Here is a 19369-nt window from a genome sequence, read left to right as displayed (position 1 = left end):
AATTTAACCAGTGGAACGACCTGCCTCCATAAGTAGTGGGTGCTCCATTTATTTATTTATTTTATTTTATTAGTCCAATTTATATGCCACCCTTCTCCGTAGACTCACGGCGGCTTGCAATGTATTAGAGCAATGGTTCTAAACCTGTGGGTCGGGACCCCTTTGGGGGGTCGAATGACCCTTTCACAGGGGTCGCCTAAGACCATTGGAAAACACATATTTTCAATGGTTTTAGGGATAATTTTATGGTTGGGGGTCACCACAACATGAGGAACTGTATTAAAGGGTCACAGCATTAGGAAGGTTGAGACCCACTGCATTATAGTAATAGCCTGCATACTTTTTATTTATATATATATATATATCTGCTTATTAGGGCTTTCGCCCCCCCCCCCCCAAGTGGAGTTGTTCTATACAAAGTTGGTTTATTGCCCCCACAATCCGGGTCCTCAATTTACCTACCTCGAAAGGATGGAAGGCTGAGTCAACCTTGAGCCTGGTGAGATTTGAACTCACTCCAATTGCAGGCAGCTGGCACCTAAGTGCTAGCACTTAACAGCACTTAGTCCGCTGAACCACCGAGGCTCTTCCATCACTGGAAGTTTTTAAGAAGAGTCTGGAGAGAGGCGCAGGCCGGGAAGTCGCGCTCATCTAGAGACGACCTTGCAACAGGGGTGAAATCCAACAGGTTCTGACAGGTTCTGGAGAACCGGTAGTGGAAATTTTGAGCAGTTCGGAGAACCGGCAAATACCACCTCTGGCTGGTCCCAGAGTGAGGAGGGGATGGAGATGTTGCAGTATCCTTCCCCTGCCATGCCCACCAAGCCACACCATGCCCACCAAGCCACGCCCACAGAACCGATAGTAAAAAAAATTAGATTTCACCACTGCCTTGCAAATATTTTGTTCGCTGCATCTGAGCAACTGGGACTGCAATACATTGTTTACAATGGAGGAAATTGCATGGCAGGCATATATTTATATATGCCTGTGTGGTTCTCCATACCTTAATGGTTTAGCACAGGGGGTCTCCAACCTTGGCAACTTTAAGACTTGCGGACTTCAACTCCCAGAATTCCTCAGCCAGCTTTGCTGCTGCTGGTTTAGCACAGGGGTCTCCAACCTTGGCAACTTTTAAGACTTGTAGACTTCAACTCCCAGAATTCTGGGAGTTGACGTCCACAAGTCTTAAAGTTGCCAAGATTGGAGATCCCTGGTTTAGCAGACAAAGAAAGAAAGAAGGAAGGAAGGGACAGCATGAATGGAAAAGTTTGAAACAACGCTGGCCCCAGTCCAATAACTCATTTGTGCCAACGGCGGCATGACCGTAGGGTGCCTACTGGGTATTATTGCTGTCTGGGACTGAACTATAAATTAAATTTAGCAGCACTGGAGAGAAATTGTACTTCCTGTGGAAGACCTCGTCTGAGTCATTGGCTGGTTGACTTCTGAGCTAGGAAAGGGATCCTGAGGACAACACACGGGGTATGGAACTCAGCTGATAAAATAATCAACATTTTATCTTGGATTCCAGAGTGTAAATGTGAGGTCCGATGGGCTTTGATTTAACATGGAGCGTTTTTTGTATTTCCAACAATACTATGTGCCTTACAGAATGTCCTCGACTTACAACCATTCCAGAGATCGACCACCAATGCATTTTGATCCACTTTCAGCAAAAGGTTCATAAAGGGTTCCCAGACTTTTCTAAAAGTAGCTATTTCTCCTTCTCTATAGTCAAGCAAGTTAACGTATGATGTGGTTTATGGTTTGATCAAAGCGGAAGCAATTTGATGATTCCAATAAACACCCCCAATTCCTCTCATTTAACCTCGTTTCCCCCCCCTCACCTCCCCAATTTCATTGTATTTGGGGTTTTTTTATTGGCTTTTAATGAACTTCTAATGAGCCTATCCATCTTAATCAGCACGGGGAGTTCCAACATTCACTTTGCCATTTTAAATACTGTTTATTCCATTTTTTTTTTAACCTCCCGCTTGTCAGTAATGCATTTTTAATTGGAGGTTGGCTTTTTAATAGGTGCCGACTATTTTGGAATTCATTCTGAAGGGCAATGTGTAGATATTTAAAACAAACAAACATTTAATGGGTTGTTTAGTTTATTCCATGGTGATCACCCAGTCACCACCTCTAGTGAGACTGTATTGAAAACCTAATCGGTATTTCTAAACGAGCACCTGTGCTCGTTAATTAATATAGGCAGAGTTTATGCAAATCTGCCTCCTCTTTTGAGTTGCATTTATTTACTTTCTTTCACAATTCACGCGTGGCTAAATCCCAGTCAAACCGACTGGGTCTGGCACAGGAGGTGTATTTCTCCCGCTCCTAAAGCTGATTTTAGCCTGTTCTTGAGACGAGGCGAGAGGCTTTTTATAATTTCTTTTTTTCCCCTTTCTTTTTAATATAAATTTTATTCAAAGGATACAAAGGAAGTATAAAAACGAAGCAAAGATAATACAAAAGAAAGAAACAAAGAAAGAAAAAAAAGAGAAAAAGACAAAGATGCAGAACGAAACAATTAGGAAAGGATCTCAATTTCTTTACCATGAATACAAGTAGAGATAGTTCTCGACTTACAACATTTAGCGACCGTTCAAAGTTACAACGGAACTGAAAAAAGTGACTTAATGACCATTTTTCACACTTATGACCATTGCAGCATTCCCCATGATCATGCGACTTACGTTCGGATGCTATGCAACTGATTCCTATTTATGACGGTGGCAATGTCCTGGAGTCACATGATCCCTTTTGTGACCTCCTGACAAGCCCAGTCAACGGGGGAGCCAGATTCACTTACCAACCATGTTACTAATTTAAGAACTGCAGTGATTCGCTTAACAAGTCTGGTGAGAAAAGTCATAAAACGGGGCAAAGCTCGCTTAACGAAGTTCTCACTTAGCAACATACATTTTGGACTCAACTGCGATCATAAGTCAAGGCCTCCCTGTATAATTACAGAGTCACCTCTTGCTCTATGGCCACTTTTTTTCTATTATCTATTCTTCTTTTTTCTAAACAACTGTACTACTATTAGTCTTCTCCCATCTCCTCCCACTTATGACTGTATGACTAACTTTGTTGCTTGTATCCTTACGATTTATATGGACTGTTTCTTAGTATGATTTGATTGCTTATTTGTACCCTATGACTATCATTAAGTGTTGAAACTTATGATTCTTGACGAACCTATCTTTTCTTTTATGTACGCTGAGAGCGTGTGCACCAAAGACAAATTCCTTGTGTGTCCAATCACACTTGGCCAATAAAGAATTCTATTCTATTCTATTCTATTCTATTCTATTCTATTCTATTCTATTCTATTCTATTCTACTCTACTCTACTCTACTCTACTCTATTTCTTGTTCTATTCTATTCTACTCTACTCTACTCTATTTCTATTATTTCTATTCTATTCTATTCTATTCTATTCTATTCTATTCTATTCTATTCTATTCTTCTACTCTACTCTACTCTACTCTACTCTACTCTACTCTACTCCACAAGTACTTTTTCCTGTTTCATGGCTTTGCTGTCCAGAGCTCTCCATGTCCCAAAGGTGCTTTTTCAAGAGGCAACTGGACTTTCTTGTTTTTTCGGTTTTTTTTTCTTTTGAAGACGTTTCGTTTCTCATCCAAGAAGCTTCTTCAGCTCTGACAGGATACTGGGGAATGGAAGGATTTAATATTCCTTGCAGACAGCTGGTCATTTGCATCCTCAAAAAAGAAAAAAAAAATCAAGAAAGTCCAGTTGCCTCCTGAAAAAGCATGACCTGGATGAGTGAGAATCTCTTACAGACTTAGAGCTCTCAAGGGTTAACTCGCAATTGGCCGCATTCACAAGACCAGCAAACCACAGTTGAGAAACCTCAGCATAAGCTTGACCTCCCCACCCCCTCCACCCAGGTACCACACTAGGGCTGCCTTCCCGCACCTCCCTCCTTATCCACGCAACCCCGGTGCACGCAAAGTCCCCACGCAGCTGCCTGCATTCTCACGACCCACCAAGCCTGGGGTTGGGGGGGGGAGGAGGAGGACCCGCCCTCCACCCAAGCCCGGTGCACGCAAGCCCGGTGCACGCAAGCCCAGCAGCTGCCTGCATTCTCACGACCCACCAAACCTCCCTGGGAAAAACCGCAGGGAGGCGGTCCCTTCGCGGGAACAGCGGGCCGAGGAGAAGGACAGTGAGGCCACGCCCTCCCCATGACGTTGCCGCGCAGGGGAAGGAAGCCACGCCCTCCCCATGACGTTGCCGCGCTGGGAAAGGAAGCCACGCCCGCTCCATGACATTGCAGCGCTGGGGGAAGGAGGCCACGCCCTTCCCCGTGACGTTGCCGCGCGGGGAAAGGAAGCCACGCCCGCTCCATGACATTGCAGCGCTGGGGGAAGGAGGCCACGCCCTTCCCCGTGACGTTGCCGCGCGGGGAGGAGGGGGGAAAGAAAGAGGCCACGCCCTCCCCCATGACGTTGCCGCGCGAGAGCCGGGCGTGTGGGCGGTGCTTGCTGGCTCCTCCTCCTCCTCCTCCTCCTTGTCGTCCTCGCCTTTCTGCGCTCTCCGGTGGGCTGGCTCTCGCGAGAAGGGAGAGGCGAGTTCTCGCGAGATTCCGGCGTTGCCGCAGAAGGAACCCGCTCCGCCGCTGTCGCTGAGGGGAAAAAAAAAAAAAAAAAAAGGCAGGCGAAGGCGACGCCGAAGGAGCCTTGTGTCGCCCGCCTCGTCTTCCTCCTCCTCCTCCTCTCGTTCTCCCCTTCCCCTCACCTCTCCTCCCTCGCCGGCCGCCGCCCCCGCGCCCCCTGCCCGCCCTTCCTCCTCCTCCTCCGCCGGGACGATGCTGCGGGGCCCAGCCACCCTACCCGCGGCCCTCTCGCTCCTCCTGGCCACGGCGGGGAGCCTCTGGCCGACGCCGGTCGGCGCGCAGAACGGTAAGGAAAGGCGGCCCGGAGGGGAGGGGAGGCCTTGGGGGGGGCGAGGAGCCGACCTGAGGCGGTGATTGACAAGGGGGCGTGGCCCAGGAGGGGCGGGGCTGGCTCCTCGGGTGGGCGGGGCCGAGGAGGGTCTGAGGAATTCTGCCTCTGGAAGGGCGAAACCAAGCCTTTCTGGACCTGGTTGGGGATGGGATGGGATGGGAGACCACCAGGAGATCCCAAGCCTATAAAGCAGTGGTTCTCAACCTGTGAGTCGGGACCCCTTTGGGGGTTCGAATGACCCTTTCACGGGTGGCCTAAGACCATCGGAAAACACATATTTTCAAAGGTTTTAGGAATAATTTTATGGTTGGGGGTCACCACAACATGAGGAACTGTATAAAAGGGTCGCGGCATTAGGAAGGTTGAGAACCACTGCTACGAAGGATACGTTGGGAAAGAGGAAAGGAAGCCACGGCAGGAGAAGCAGCAGGGAAGGCAGAGTCGCCCTTTTTCCCCCTCCCCTCCCCTCCAACAGGGTGGATCTGTATTAGCAGAGGGCGAGGAAGGATCTGGAGAAATCTACCCAGGGTTTCAGCAAGGTGCAGCTGTCTTTTCATGTTTTTTTTGCAGGGGAAAGTCCTTGAAGGGTAGCCAGCTTTAGGGAAGTCACGGGGCCCATGTCACCAGAGGCCGTGCATTTTATCTGCCCTAATCTGAGACCCCCTCCAGATGTTCAAACATCTACAATCTCCAGGCAATATCAGCTAACAGCTAAGCATTCTGGGAATTGTCACGCCCAGATAAAATAGGTGGGAGGAGGTTGGCGTAAGAGCTTAGGGACTGGAGCCATTGGATGCCAGGGTAAATTTCCTTGAAGGTATTTCACTTCATCGTTTGCTTATTAGCTGGGAGAAGATTAAAGAATACAGGAGCAAGAATGAGGAAGAGGAAGAGCACTTTAAGTTGGCTCTGTTAGGGAAAGTGCTCTTGGATCGTTGGCAATAAGCCTGAACCACCAAAAATCCAATGGCATTTATTGCTATAGGGTTAGTAGAATAACAATATTGCTATACAGGTAGTCCTAGACTTGCGACCACAATTGAGCCCAGCGTTTCTGTTGTTAGGGGAGACATTCATTAAGTGAGTTACGCCCCATTTTACGACTTTTCTTGCCACAGTTGTTAACCGAATCACTGCTGTTGTTAAATTAGTCACGGTTGTTAAGTGAATCTGGCTTCCCCATTGATTTTGCTGGTCAGAAGTTCGCAAAAGGTGATCCCATGACCTAGAGACACAGCAAAGGTCATAGATATGAGCCAGTTGCCAAGCATCTGAATTTTGATCATGTGGATGCTGCAATGGCCGTAACTATGAAAAATGGTCATAAGTCACTTTTTCCAGTGCCGTTGTAACTTTGAACGGTCACTAAATTAACCGTAGTAAGTCGAGGACTACCTGTATTGCTTTTAGTTATAGTCTGAAATTTGATTGAAAACTGCCCTCTATTTACGCATGCAGTATGTGAGCTCTTTAATCTAAAAATACAAAATTATTTGAATTGTCTGTAGAGGTGGTCAAGAGGTTTTTGACCTAAAAGGCAGGGAAGATGTGGAAATCAGCGATACTTGCTAAAATTTGCTACAGGGCAGTGAATAAAGCAGTTTTGGTATGTTCTAGATGTGTTGGAACTGCAGTTCCTCAGATTCCAAGCATGGCCCCAAAATGCAAGATTGGCTGTTAACTCTGCAGGCCAGGTCCAGAGCTCTGCATTGCCACAAAGCTGACTTATTAACCTCAGAATAGCTGGTCTAGCTTAGAATGTCTCTGGAAGCTGATGAAAGGAAGGCAATAAAAGATAGATAAAAATCTGTGGCAGTATCAGAAGAAGAGTTAGGGCAATAAGGAGACGATTAATTTAAATTGGCAAGAGGTTTAATAATATGGGTAGGTGGCAGCAAGGAAAGGACAGAACAGAAGTAAAGGGTGAAGAATCCAGAACACACAAAATATATAGTTATCAGCTGAAAAATTTGGAGGAAATCTGCTGCTCATGGAGGACCAGAAGGTTTAGAAAAGATCTACAAAAAATGTTTTCTCCTATGTCCCTTTCCAGACAGAAAGCCAGTCCTTCTATCTTCAGTTGTTTAACAAGAATGAAATTAATCCATTTTAATGAACATTTTATAGTTTTTCTGCAGCCTTTCCGTTCATTCCCAAGCTTCTCCCCCCCCCACCTACACACACCCCAAATGCCTAAGAATAGCTTAAGTATAAAGCAAGGAAACACGGCAATGAAAATGCTTAGAGAGGTCTGCGTTGTAATTAAAGCATTCTTTTTTTACTGATGTTAGTGGGATTCCTAAAGGAGTCTATGACACTGCTCTTTTGAATAGTGGGTGCATTCTGTTTGATCAGATAGAACATCTGTATGCTTTGTGCTCCTTCACAACACAGGATAGGTCTATCATGGAAAATCTTTTCTGCTCCAGAGAACTGTGAGAAACATGAGTTTGCATCCGAGTGAGTGACACTTGTCAGTAGAGAGAGTATAAAATGAATACAGGAAAGCTCAGCATGTCCAAAGAAGATTGAGGAAATATTTTTGAGGTAAAAAACCAAAAGATGAGCATATAGGAACAATATCTCAGTTGAACACTGTAATAGAAAATTGATTTGTTATTTTGATACCAAATTATACCTTTTTTTCCCTTCACTTTTTTCCCAGTATTTTAAAAAAAGACAGTTCTGAAAATTATAGAACATTGATTCCTGAATTCTTAATTTCAAACAAGAAATTAAAGGAGGAGTTGTGTATGGCTTTCATTTTTTCCTGTGCTCTAGTAATTTGTAAAATTATATCAAAATTTGAAATGCTTTAAGTCAAGTTGACTAGAAAACAAGAAATTACCCTGTTTCCCCCAAAATAAGACCCTGATAATAAGCCCAATCGGACTTTTGGCAATAAGGCCAAGCGCTTATTTCAGGGTTCAAAAAAATATAAGACAGGGTCTTATTTTCGGGGAAACACGGTACAAATAAGGGAAAACCTGCAATACTTGCAAATAACTAGTTTGGACTATTTATTTTGTGTGCTATCAAGCAGAATTAGTACAGTAACAGAATTGTAGAGTAAGTGGTTAAGTCTTCAAATTGTAGTCTAGAAATTAATTGAACAACTTTATGTGACTGATCGCTTACAGGCTTTGGATATATTCCAATTTTCTGGCAGATCAATACAAGAAGAATAGGGCTTGTCTAGTTTGCCTAAATTTGGCAATGTAAACAAGGAATGTTTCAAATCCTTTACGGTAGAAATATTCAGACTTTCTCTCTTTAATAACATATGGCAATAACTGGTTTGGTAGGATGAAACAGACTGAATTAGTGCAAAAGCTTTAGCAAAAGTTAATGATAATAACCAGGTATCTTCAGAATAATAATTGATTTACATTATGAAAGTGAAGACAAGGTTGAAGGCCTTTCTTTCCATGCATTCATCTGACCTTGAAAATATTATTAGTGTGGATAGTATTAATGTTGAAAAGAACAAAGATTTCCCTTTTGGTCATTGTACTACAGGAGATTGCTATTAAAATTAAAATCTGTATTGTCTTTGAGTGTAGCTGCTATAAGAGTTGTAGTGGTCTGAGTCAAAGAAAGGTTTAAATTAGGAGATTTGCTAAGTAATGTAAATTTATTATGCACCTTTCACAAAAGCTTCTTGATAGAAGTGGTTAAATATAAATTCTATTCTATGACTTATATTTCAGTTGTGCCTGTTCATAAGCACCAAATGGATCTATTGCTCTCGGCTTCCCTGCGAAACCATATTAAAGGATTAGTCTCCGAGCTTGAAAATACAAAGATCACTCGAGCACAACTCATTTTGAACAGCTCAATTTCCTGCTAACTGATGTAGGATGCACAAAGCAAAGGAAGGGTTGTGTTTGCATTTTTATTAAGGCTATGTATATTTTAGCAGCACCGTCAGAACAGAAGGAGAATGGCTCAGCAGGATCGTATAGCTACGCACAGGCCTCTATTATGATTCTGCAACATTAACATTATCCAGCACAGCTTTTAGTGAGATGATGCCTTTTGGTCACATTAATAATTTAGTATATTAAGTATGGCCCATTTCATGACTTGCTGTATAGAACCTGCAGAAAAAACTACTTTAAGGTACATCATGCTTGGATTTGGATTTTTGTTAGAGGCTTTTTTTTAGAATGCTTTTCTGCCTGTAGAAATTATTCATTACCATCTTGAAGAAACTAATTGAAGCTGATAGTACAAACTATCCAGTGTATTCAAAATTATTGAATAGGTATAGCGCTAGTCAAGATTATAGCAATACTCAGAAACATTTACCTTAACTAGATTTGCAGACATTCTGTTCAATTGTATTTGGCAGTTTTCTTTTTATCAAAAGGGAATAAAACTCTATCATATCTAGGTGGGGTTCAAGAACCGTAAAAGCAAAAATGTGGATGTTGAATATTATAGCACAATGCATATATATGTATATATATAGCTGTATCGGTTGATTTTTCACCAAATTAGGATTGAAAATACAGTTCTAAAGTTTTACTGTGATTTTTTAAGACCGTAGCATCCCATCCTTCACTAGTTAGAAGACCAGAAGCTTTCCAGCAGCTACATTATTAAGAAATGATCAACAGTGTAGAATTAAATCAGCAAATGTCTTATAGCTTTCTTGGCACCAAATGTGAAACTGGAAAATGTGACAGGAATGATTCCTGATCTCATAGGGAGGTGCTTTGTGAAATGGGAGGCAAAAACTGAGTTCTTCCTTGGCTGATATATACTATGTTGATTTCCAACAATGGTTGGCTTACTTCATGATTGAACGCATATTGGAATATGAGGAAAATGACTTTCTTTAACTCTCCAGGGTGACTCTATGTATAAACAAGCAGGTAACACCTTCTACGTTATCTTGAAATATTTTGCAGTCTAGTTTAGGTGGCATTTGACTAACAGAAAAATAATCTTACAACTTTAGGTAATTGGTGATCTAGGTGTAATCTAGCTAATTAGATGAAGTGAGAGTTAGTTGAGTGTAGCGGTTAAAGCATTAGGCTAGAAACCAGTAATCCGTGAGTTCTGATCCTGCCTTGGGCACAAAGCTGCACTTGGACATGGGAATGAGAACAAATGAATTCTTAGTCATTACGAAAAATCCCACTTGTGCTATTTTGGCTCCAGAGCTTGAAAGATTTAAAGGAATTGAAAATGCTGATTCAGTTCTTGGGGGGGTAAAAATAGAGATCTACATGGCATGGGATCTTTATTTGGTGTGTGACTATAACAGGAGCACGATTGTTTGCCTAATTTTCACATCTTTGTGGTCCTTTTGTTTTTAATCAGTCTTAAGTTTATGGTAATACAACGATTATTATAACACAAAAGTTCTTTAACTGTTGGCTGCTATAAGATGTTTAGGACAATTTATCTGGCTACCATACATCCCTCTGGGCTTGAAATAAGAGATCAAAGATCAAAGCAGAAGCATTGTGGAGCCCTGGTTATAATAGAGGACTTTTTTCTAATCCCAGTGTTAAATCCAAAGGAGATAATAAAGGAGAATTATTGAAGTTTAAACAAAGAGAATTCCCGATAAGACTTAAGACGTCCACCCAGTTTTTAACCTCCTCCCTTGGAACTATTATTATTAGATGGAAGGAAGAGGAAAAATAGACTCACTCTCTTTCTGTCGCAGACTAAAAATCTGGCTTGCCTCCCTTAAACTTTGGCTTTTTTTGCCAATCTCACTTTTCTTCTTTTGAACTCACACTATAACCACTGTTGTAGATGGGCATGTCTCTCTTTTTGTTTTTGTTTTGTTTTTTGTGTTTTCTGCTATTTCATTTGCTTTCTTTATAAGATCTGTTTTTTTTCCCCCCACTCCCCACCCCCACCCGCGTTCATCCGTCATGGCATTTCTGCTGCCCCTTTTCCTCTCTAGCTGGGTTTGTCAAGTCGCCTATGTCAGAGACTAAGCTCACAGGGGACGCCTTTGAACTGTATTGTGACGTGGTTGGGAACCCCACCCCAGAGATCCAGTGGTGGTACGCTGAAGTCAACCGGGCTGAATCTTTCAAACAGCTGTGGGACGGTGCTCGAAAACGCCGTGTCACCATTAACACTGCCTACGGGGTGAATGGCGTGAGCGTGCTGAGAATCACTCGTCTTACCTTGGAAGACTCTGGGACATATGAGTGCAGGGCGAGCAACGACCCCAGAAGGAATGACTTGAGGCAAAACCCCGCCATAACGTGGATACGAGCCCAGGCTACTATAAGCGTCCTTCAGAGTGAGTTCAGTTCCTCAGAGCAGTAGTGCTGTAGTCTCTAGAGGCACTCCCAGAGATCCTCATTCCCCCCCCCCAACCTCTTTTGTGACCCTTAGTATCACCCACCGATTGTCTTTGTTGCGTGTGTATGTGTGTGTGTGGTGGTGGGGAAAGGTGTGTTGATTTCTTCATTTGTGGACGTGTCAAGTGTGTTTTTGCCACCTTCTTAATGTGTCTCCTCCTTCCTAGGATCAGAAATATTGAGGAGAATCTTTGAAACTGTCTTCTAGTTCCTCTGAAAACAAGCTGGTATTGGAATATTTGTTTCCTTTTGCTTTTATTCCTCTTTATTTATTTATTTTTACCTTTTATAGTAGGCTTTGTGCTCTCCTAGTTTCTCCATGAGTGCCTTTTCTATTTTGCGTTAATTCTTAACCTAACGATTTCTTTTTATTATTATTATTATTATTTCGTTTATTGGGATATCATGGAATTGCCTTCCTTTTCTTCTTGGTTTTCAATCCATAGACTCTCGTCTGCAACCTTTATTGCCTGAAAAATGTTGGGTTTTCCCTTTAAGTCAGAAGTTGCTTTTTATAAACAACATACATACCAAAACTTCCCAGATATTGAGTCTCTGCTTATAGTACCGGTACTTTCCTTGGTGTATCTGAAGCCTATTGGTTACTTACAAATACAAGCCTTTTCTTTCTCACCTCCTTCCTGTAAGACTCAAGTTATGTCTCCTAAATTGCATGGGGTGATCTTGTAACCGACTTATTCATTAAACCATTGATTCTATCAGAAGGCTTAGAAATCATGATTACATTCTAAAATGTTGTCTGTTCCGGAACAGCCCCATCGCCCAGAGAAACAGGCCAATGAATCGTACTGCATTGCGAAGAAAGCGGCAATAAAGAGTTAATACGTATCATCACAGGAGGGTTTTTATTTTGAAAGGTGGCATATAAATTCTTACAATAAAAATGAATATTCGGCACACATTAAGTTTCATGTTTAGAAAAGATTGGACAACCTCTTGGGGGATTAGGCAATTAACATCTACTAATGTTAATGGATTAATTCCTGATTCATAGGAAAAATATCCTAAATACTGGGAAGCCAACAATGGAAGGAGAACTATTTCGTCTAGTTGAGGCCTGTAAGCTTCCCAAATGTTCCCAATGTTTTTTCTTATTTGTTGTGGTTTACAGCCTTCTCCTGGGCCATGCAGTGAAAATAAATCTGGTAATTTAATCTGGATTTCTGATAATGCTGTACCATAAATGTTTTTTTTGTGTGTAAACAGAACAGTACAAAGTATACATTTATTAGGATATAGATGCTTTGTTTATGATGCTTTGTTTGCACAGCATACAAACTCCTATTATAAAAGACTTAAAAAAACTTCCTGCAGTATATAACTACACCTGACAGGGAACGCATACAAATCCTTTTCTTTTTTTTTATGAGATAATGCTTCTCTAGTTAGGAATTGGCAGTAAGAGCAGCTAACAGTAGAGGGTTATTTTATTAAAAACCAAGAATCAATTATGTGTAATGCTGACATGTACCTTATACACAAGCATTATGATACAGTTTTAACAACTTGAAATACTGGATGGTCAGTGTGATTTTCCAGTAGTAATTGCATACTTGTCTTACTATCAGTTTTATATTACTATTTTGCTAAAGTGCATTAAACGGGATCAATCTAAAAACTAGTATTCTGAAAGCAATTTTTTATAATATAGCAGAATAAATTTTTGAAACCCAGAATTCAATACAACTGCTTGTATTGTATTGCCCATTTCTAGGAGATAAATACTCTCTGCTCCCAAAGTCTTGTGTAGTATTTTCCCATTTACTTCCTTTTGCCTTGTTTCTAATTCTTATTTTAACAACTGGTAGGAAAATATAATATCAGTCTTACCTAGTTGGATGTCCTTCAGGTATATTTGGACTATAATCCTCATAATTTCTAGCCAATATGGTTCTTGGCATCAGGTTAGAGAATGCAAGGCTGATTTATAAATGTCTATGTTGGGTGGAGTTCTTTGTGTTTTTGACAAATATTATTAGTGCAGTATTTCATATTGCATGTAGATATTCTTCATCAAGTGCCTCTGTCTACCTTGCATATTTATTTAATTTTGTTTAATCTGAATGGTGAGTTTATGAGGAAATGTTTTAACACATTAATGGAAAACTAATGGAATTTTCCAAATAAATTTGAGAGGAACTCTAGTAATGTTTTCCACTGAGTGTGAGATTTCCTAGTGTTCCGGCTGCAGTGAGAACAAATACACGAAGTCTTCCATATGGGCAAGTAGAAAATCAGATTTCCTTTTTCTGGACTAATTGGAGAGCTGCAGTTGAACATTTTATGATTTAATTAAATTTGCTGATTTTTTTCAGTCTAGAATAAAGCCATATTAAACCTGGATATAACTTATGTTTATGGAGGATAATTCTCATTTGAGAGTATTAGTAGATGAAGGTTTTCATGAATTTGGTCACATAAATCGTGGATTTGGTAATGTAGGTACAGTCATATGCTACTAACAAGACATGTCTAAATCTCTCCTGTTCTCTGTTACAGTAACCAGCATGTTTATCCTGCCACTATTTTCTCTTCCTGAAGATAATATGTATATGTCAAAACCATCCATAAAATCAAATGTATTTGCAAACATTCTGTGCCAGAAGTAAATCATGACAAGTCTTTCAAATTCTTACACTATTCCTTTACACAATTATTTTTAAATGGGGTGGTACTACATCTTTTGAGATGCTGGCATGGAATAAATGCTTAGCAGTGGGTCTTTTTTTTTTTTAAAAAAAAGGGGGGGGGTCTACCGATACTTGGTTTAATCCCACAGTCTGTGCCTGAACACATGTAATTGCAGAACAAAGATTATACTGTTGGATTGGATGGATTCCAAAGATCTAAAGTATAAAACACAGCATAAATATAAAGGAAGGATAAAAGACTGCATAGCCTGATACACATGAAGTACATTTTGACCTGCACGATGATGCTTCAAAGGGATTTGTGTTGGGACTGTGTATCATGATAACACACACGTTCCTTAGTGGCAGGACATGGGAGTTTAGGTTGGGATAGCAATCCATTAGGAATGTGACCACTTTCTACCCAGTAAGACAAAGTAGCTGTATATATTTTCCAAAGCACTCGAAGGCCAGACAAGGAATAATGGATGGAAACTGATCAAGGGGAGATTCAACCTAGAAATAAGGAGGAATTTTCTCACAGTGAGAGCAATCATGTCACGTCAAATTTGTTCTTTGAAGCGAAGCAATGCCTCGGAGTTCGATTTATGATGGGTGCATTACTTGGAGCCTAACAAATCAACCCATGGAACAGAAGTTGCCTTTGGAAGTTGTGGGAGCTTCATCACTGGAAGCTTTCAAGAAGAGACTGGACTGCCATCTGTCAGAAATGGTGTAGGGTCTCCTGCTTGGGCGGGGGGGGTTGGACTAGATGACCTACAAGATCCCTTCCAACTCTGTTAATCTGTTGTTATTATTATTATTATAATATAACCCCATGTAAATAGCCAGGAATCTCTGCCCAAGCCTTGCAAAAAAGACCTTGCTGCTTTAAGGACTTGAACATGTAAATTTGGTTTGCTTCCCTGTGCAGTTCCACTTTCAAATACTACGTAATCTGAATGCAGATCACAGGAAAATCCATATGTTAATTGGGGGAAGGGTTTCAACCTCTTTTCTTTGTTTCTTAGGTAAAGGGGTTGGTAGGAAAGGGATCCTAAGGAACACAGCAGGAGTCTAAGAAGTTAATGCTGTTAGGGGCAAGGCAAACTCTGGGAAAGGGGAGGGGGTGGGTTCCTTACTCACCATTTTACATAGGTGTCCTCTGTAGCATAGAAAATGACAAGGGTAGATTTGCTACAAAACTTTATGGTTGCTGCTGATTCCAAAATGGTACCAGCTCTAGTTTGGGGTACTAGCTAAATAAACTTTGTTTCCTGGCTTGTTTCATCATAGCTCAAAATCTGTGTTACACAATGGGTGATTTGAAATTGTCTTCCATTATTGAGACACTGAAGGGTGTAATGGCACAATTTTCTTTGCAAGCTTCCTAGAAGACTGGCCCTGCTAATACCTGTTTTGGGGGGAGGGGGGGATTTGGCATACAGCATTGTATTCTATTAGGTGTCTTTCTCTTGCAGCAAGATCCTTCAATCTAGAACGATATGTGAAAGCACCCAAAGATTTTATTTTTAAAACGGATTAGACTGAATGCTTGATATATGTTCTTGTGCTGTTTATTTTTTAATTTCCCCTTAGTTAGGCTAAAAAACAAAAGAATACCAAAATACATTCCTTTCTTTTCTTTCTTTCTTTCTTTTTTTTTTTTTTTGCGCCCTTTTGTATCAGTAGACTAGTCCTTGTTGTGTTTTTTTTTTTCCCCTCCTTCTACTGGTCAGCTGTTCATTGTACACCTTGATGCCATCTGAGCTAGTAAAGTTGTTTTCCACATGTAGTTCTTTTCCTCTCCCAACTCCTCTGCCATTTAATTGTGCCACGTAGGACATTTGAGTCGGGTGAAAACTGACAGCCCTTTTAATGTGTTTCTTTTCCTCTAGAGCCCAGGATCAATTCCAGTAGTGAGATGACCATTAGCTTCCCTCCAGTTCCTATCATTCTACAGTGCAACCTCACAACCAGCCCTAGCCCCCTCATTCACAGCTACTGGGTGAAAAACGGAGAAGAGATACCAAATACCAGAAAGAACACAAACACGACAGAATACAAGTAAGTCTGAAAAGCAATTTTTCCATCTCTGAAAATTCAGTGACGCTTCCGCGGAAGCAGCTGAACAAAATGTAGTAGCTGAACAGCTCTTAATCATCAAAAACTAGCGATTTTAGCTAAGGAGATTTAGATGCTGTGCATATCCAATCCTCAAGACGTTCGTAGAATGACATTAAGACAGGGGTGGGCACTGTGGCCCTTTTACAACCTGTGGACTTCAACTCCCAGAATTCCTGAGATGGCTGGGAGTTGAAGTCCACAGGTTGTAAAAGGGCCACAGTTGCCCATCCCTGCATTAAGAAATAATATCCAAAACTTTACAAGATGGGGATGAAGCCATGCATTATTTGTTTCTTTATCCATTAACAAGCAGAATACAGGTTCGACTTACGACCACAATTGTGTCCAAGATTTTTGTTGCTAAGTGAGAAATTTGTTAAAGTGAGTTTTGCCCCATTTTACGAGCTTTCTTGCCACCGTTGTTAAGTGAGTCACTGCAGCTGATAAAATTAGCCACACGGTTGTTAAGCAGATCCGGTTTCCCCATTGACTTTGCTTGTCAGAAGGTCGCAAAAGGAGATCACATGACCCAGGGACACAGCAACGGTCATAAGTATGAACCAGTTGCCAAGCGTCTGAATTTTGACGGGGATGCTGCAACAGTCGCAAGTGCAAAAAACGATTGTGTCACTAAATGAACTGTTGCAAATCGAGGACTACCAGTACATTATGCTCACTTTAAAGTCTATGTGATAATTCGATCCATCCCAACCCAACTTTTTTTTTAAAAAAAATAGTTTTAAAATAGTTCAGAACTTGCGTCCCCATTGGCTCTGTAAAATATTAGGGAAAGCACTCTTTTCAGGATTTCTCATGTAGAAACGTTTCATTTTGGAAGTTTTCCAGCAAAGAAGCTGGTACGAGGTCTTGAATATTTTGGACTGCTTTTTATTGTGTTACCCAATGACCTAGAAACAACTGAGCCTTTATGATAGAGGTCTTCAAACTTGGCAGCTTTAAGACTTGTGGACTTCAACTCCCAGAATTCTCCAGCCAGCTGCCATGTTTGAGGACCCCTGCTTTATGGCTTCGTAAACCTGGCTGATTTGTCACCGCCTATTCCGATCCCTGTTTCTTTTTCTTTGCAGAATCACAAAGGCCAGAGCTGACGACTCAGGGGAATATTGTTGCGTATTTATATTTGATGGCTCCCCAGCAGCAAATGCTACAATAGAAGTGAAAGGTACCCATACTTCTTAATTCATTTCCTTTGTCTTCCTCTTTAGCTTAGCTTCTAAAATTCTCTCCCTGCAATTCCCCATGGAACGCTTCATTTTATTTAGTGCTTCCGGGTCACAGTCTTCACAGCTGATGAGTGCTCACCCATCTGTTGTGGCTCTGACCCCCGAGCCCGTCTTATCGGAGGAAGAAGGCTCCGAAAGGGAAGGAGAGGAGTTGGCTGGGCCTCCCTCTCCAGGACCCTCCTCTCTGGCAATGCCTCAGGTGTCTCCCGACGGAGAAGAGATTGGCCAGGAGCCAGGTATCCCCGCGCAGGCGCAGTCGGACAGTGACAGGGATGAGTCTTGGCTGGATCCACGCCAGCGTCAGAGAGATAAGCGCACGCAACAGAAGAGGAGGCGTGCCAGAGATTAGGCTGAGTCACTGGACCACACCCCACAGGGTATAAAAGGGAGCGTGGTGGCCAGCCAAGCCTTGTGATGAACAAAGCTGAAAGCTTCCACGCCATTCTGCATTGCCGGACTTTTGCTATAGGCTTTGCTGGATTATATTTGGACTTAATTTACTCTGTAATTATTGAACATTTTACTTTGATGTACCAGAAGCGGAGAGAAGTTATCTCTTCCCTTCATGAGTAATAAACTCTTGGCAGGCAGCCACTAGGTTGCTGCCAAGTTCCGTTATCATAAGGAAAAGGATTTTGTCAGCTGGTTTGGTTTTTTAATCTTGGATACCTGTTGGTGTGTGTGTGTGGGACGGGGACAGAACACCACCCTCATAAATTGGAACGTCTATGAAATGGTTTTATCTCCCGAATGCCAAACACAGAAAATCTAAAATTATTCTAGATGTGTCAGTACTGTGCCTTCTTTCTATAGGTTTTTATTTTGCTTAACAAGCTACTTGGCCATGTTCTAATGGATCTTTTGAAGCTGATAAAAATGGTATCCCAGCTTTAACTTTCTGCATTTTTCTGTAGGAATAAATGTGATGTCTTCCAGCCTAGTCCTAAATTGTTCAGGATTTTCTGCTCAGGTGACGATGTAGAATTATCTTTCTTTTCGGAATGAGAGCATTTTCTATTTTTTTTTGGGGGGGGGGGCTTTATTGCTCCATGCTGTTTTACTGTTCAGTACAATCTAATTCCACATCTGAAGGCTTTTTTTCCCCCCCAGACTTTTCTAGTAACTGTTGGGTTACTCAGTAAAAACAAAATCCAGAATTGGACACGAATATTCTGCAGATTCTCCCATGACAGGAGATTTACATAACAATAGTTCAATATGAAATGGAAGGAAGCTCTAAATAAATAACCAGTGGCAAAACTGAATATATTAAGCCAGCCGAAGGCCAACCGCTGTGCTTGAGTTTTGAACAGTGGGTGACGATTTTGAATTTCATTATATGGGGTTGTGACAGTTCTATAGAGGAAACAGATTGAATTGTACACTGCTCTTTTTTCTCTCCCCTCTTCCCCCCACCCCATCCCACCCCCTTTTTTTTTGGTGCCTGTTAGCTTCTCCTGATATTACTGGGCATAAGCGAAGTGAGAACAAGAACGAAGGGCAGGAGGCATTGATGTATTGCAAGTCTGTTGGCTACCCACATCCAGACTGGATGTGGTACAGAAAAATCAACGGAATGTCTGTGGTGAGTAGAAGATCGAACTCCAGTAGGTAAGCTCAGCTGTTGGCTGAAGTTTGCAACGCGAGGCCAAGGAATGAAACTATTCCAGTTATTTTTGCCTCCTAATTCTCTCTTGTTCTGCAAACGGCTTTTTTTTTTTTGGGGGGGGGGGGGGGTTCTGTTTGTTTGTTAAACTTGAGATATACGAAGATCAACACCGGAGACGTCTTAAGAGCAAAACCAGGTATGATCCCTGCAACAGATGTTTAAAAAAATGTTATTTCTAGGCAGGAAATCCCTTGCAGATGACCCTGCTTTCTAATGCAAAACAAGAATCCAAACATCCAATCGCATATGGTTTCCCTCAAGCTTTCGCCATCCTTTTCTGACTAACCTAACTTTGCTTGCCCCTCAGAACTGTTCCTCCATGGCTGCTTGAAATACAGGTAGTCCTCGACTTACG

The 19369-nt window shown here is 41.7% G+C and overlaps 1 protein-coding gene across 3 annotated transcripts in view; it reads left to right on the top strand.

The window, feature by feature from the left end:
• Window positions 1-4489: 4489 nt before the first annotated feature.
• The window catches only part of NPTN (neuroplastin), a 29899-nt gene continuing 15019 nt past the window's right edge, over window positions 4490-19369 (top strand). Inside the window, exons 1-5 of one of the 3 annotated variants that reach the window (XM_034409573.3) lie at window positions 4618-4940; window positions 10915-11262; window positions 15873-16041; window positions 17190-17284; window positions 18797-18930. In XM_034409573.3, coding sequence (XP_034265464.2) covers window positions 4847-4940; window positions 10915-11262; window positions 15873-16041; window positions 17190-17284; window positions 18797-18930 — 840 coding nt within the window. In that variant the 5' untranslated portion in view covers window positions 4618-4846. Of the gene's footprint in view, window positions 4941-9834; window positions 9866-10914; window positions 11263-15872; window positions 16042-17189; window positions 17285-18796; window positions 18931-19369 lie in introns of those variants that run through there. The other 2 variants (XM_034409576.3, XM_087878266.1) reach the window with 2 other exon arrangements.

Source organism: Pantherophis guttatus, chromosome 13, assembly GCF_059756535.1.
Source record: "Pantherophis guttatus breed Tessera chromosome 13, ASM5975653v1, whole genome shotgun sequence".
NCBI classification, from domain to species: domain Eukaryota; kingdom Metazoa; phylum Chordata; class Lepidosauria; order Squamata; family Colubridae; genus Pantherophis; species Pantherophis guttatus.
The sequence above is the reverse complement of the archived record's forward strand: the minus strand, read 5'-3'. Positions and strand labels throughout refer to the sequence as shown.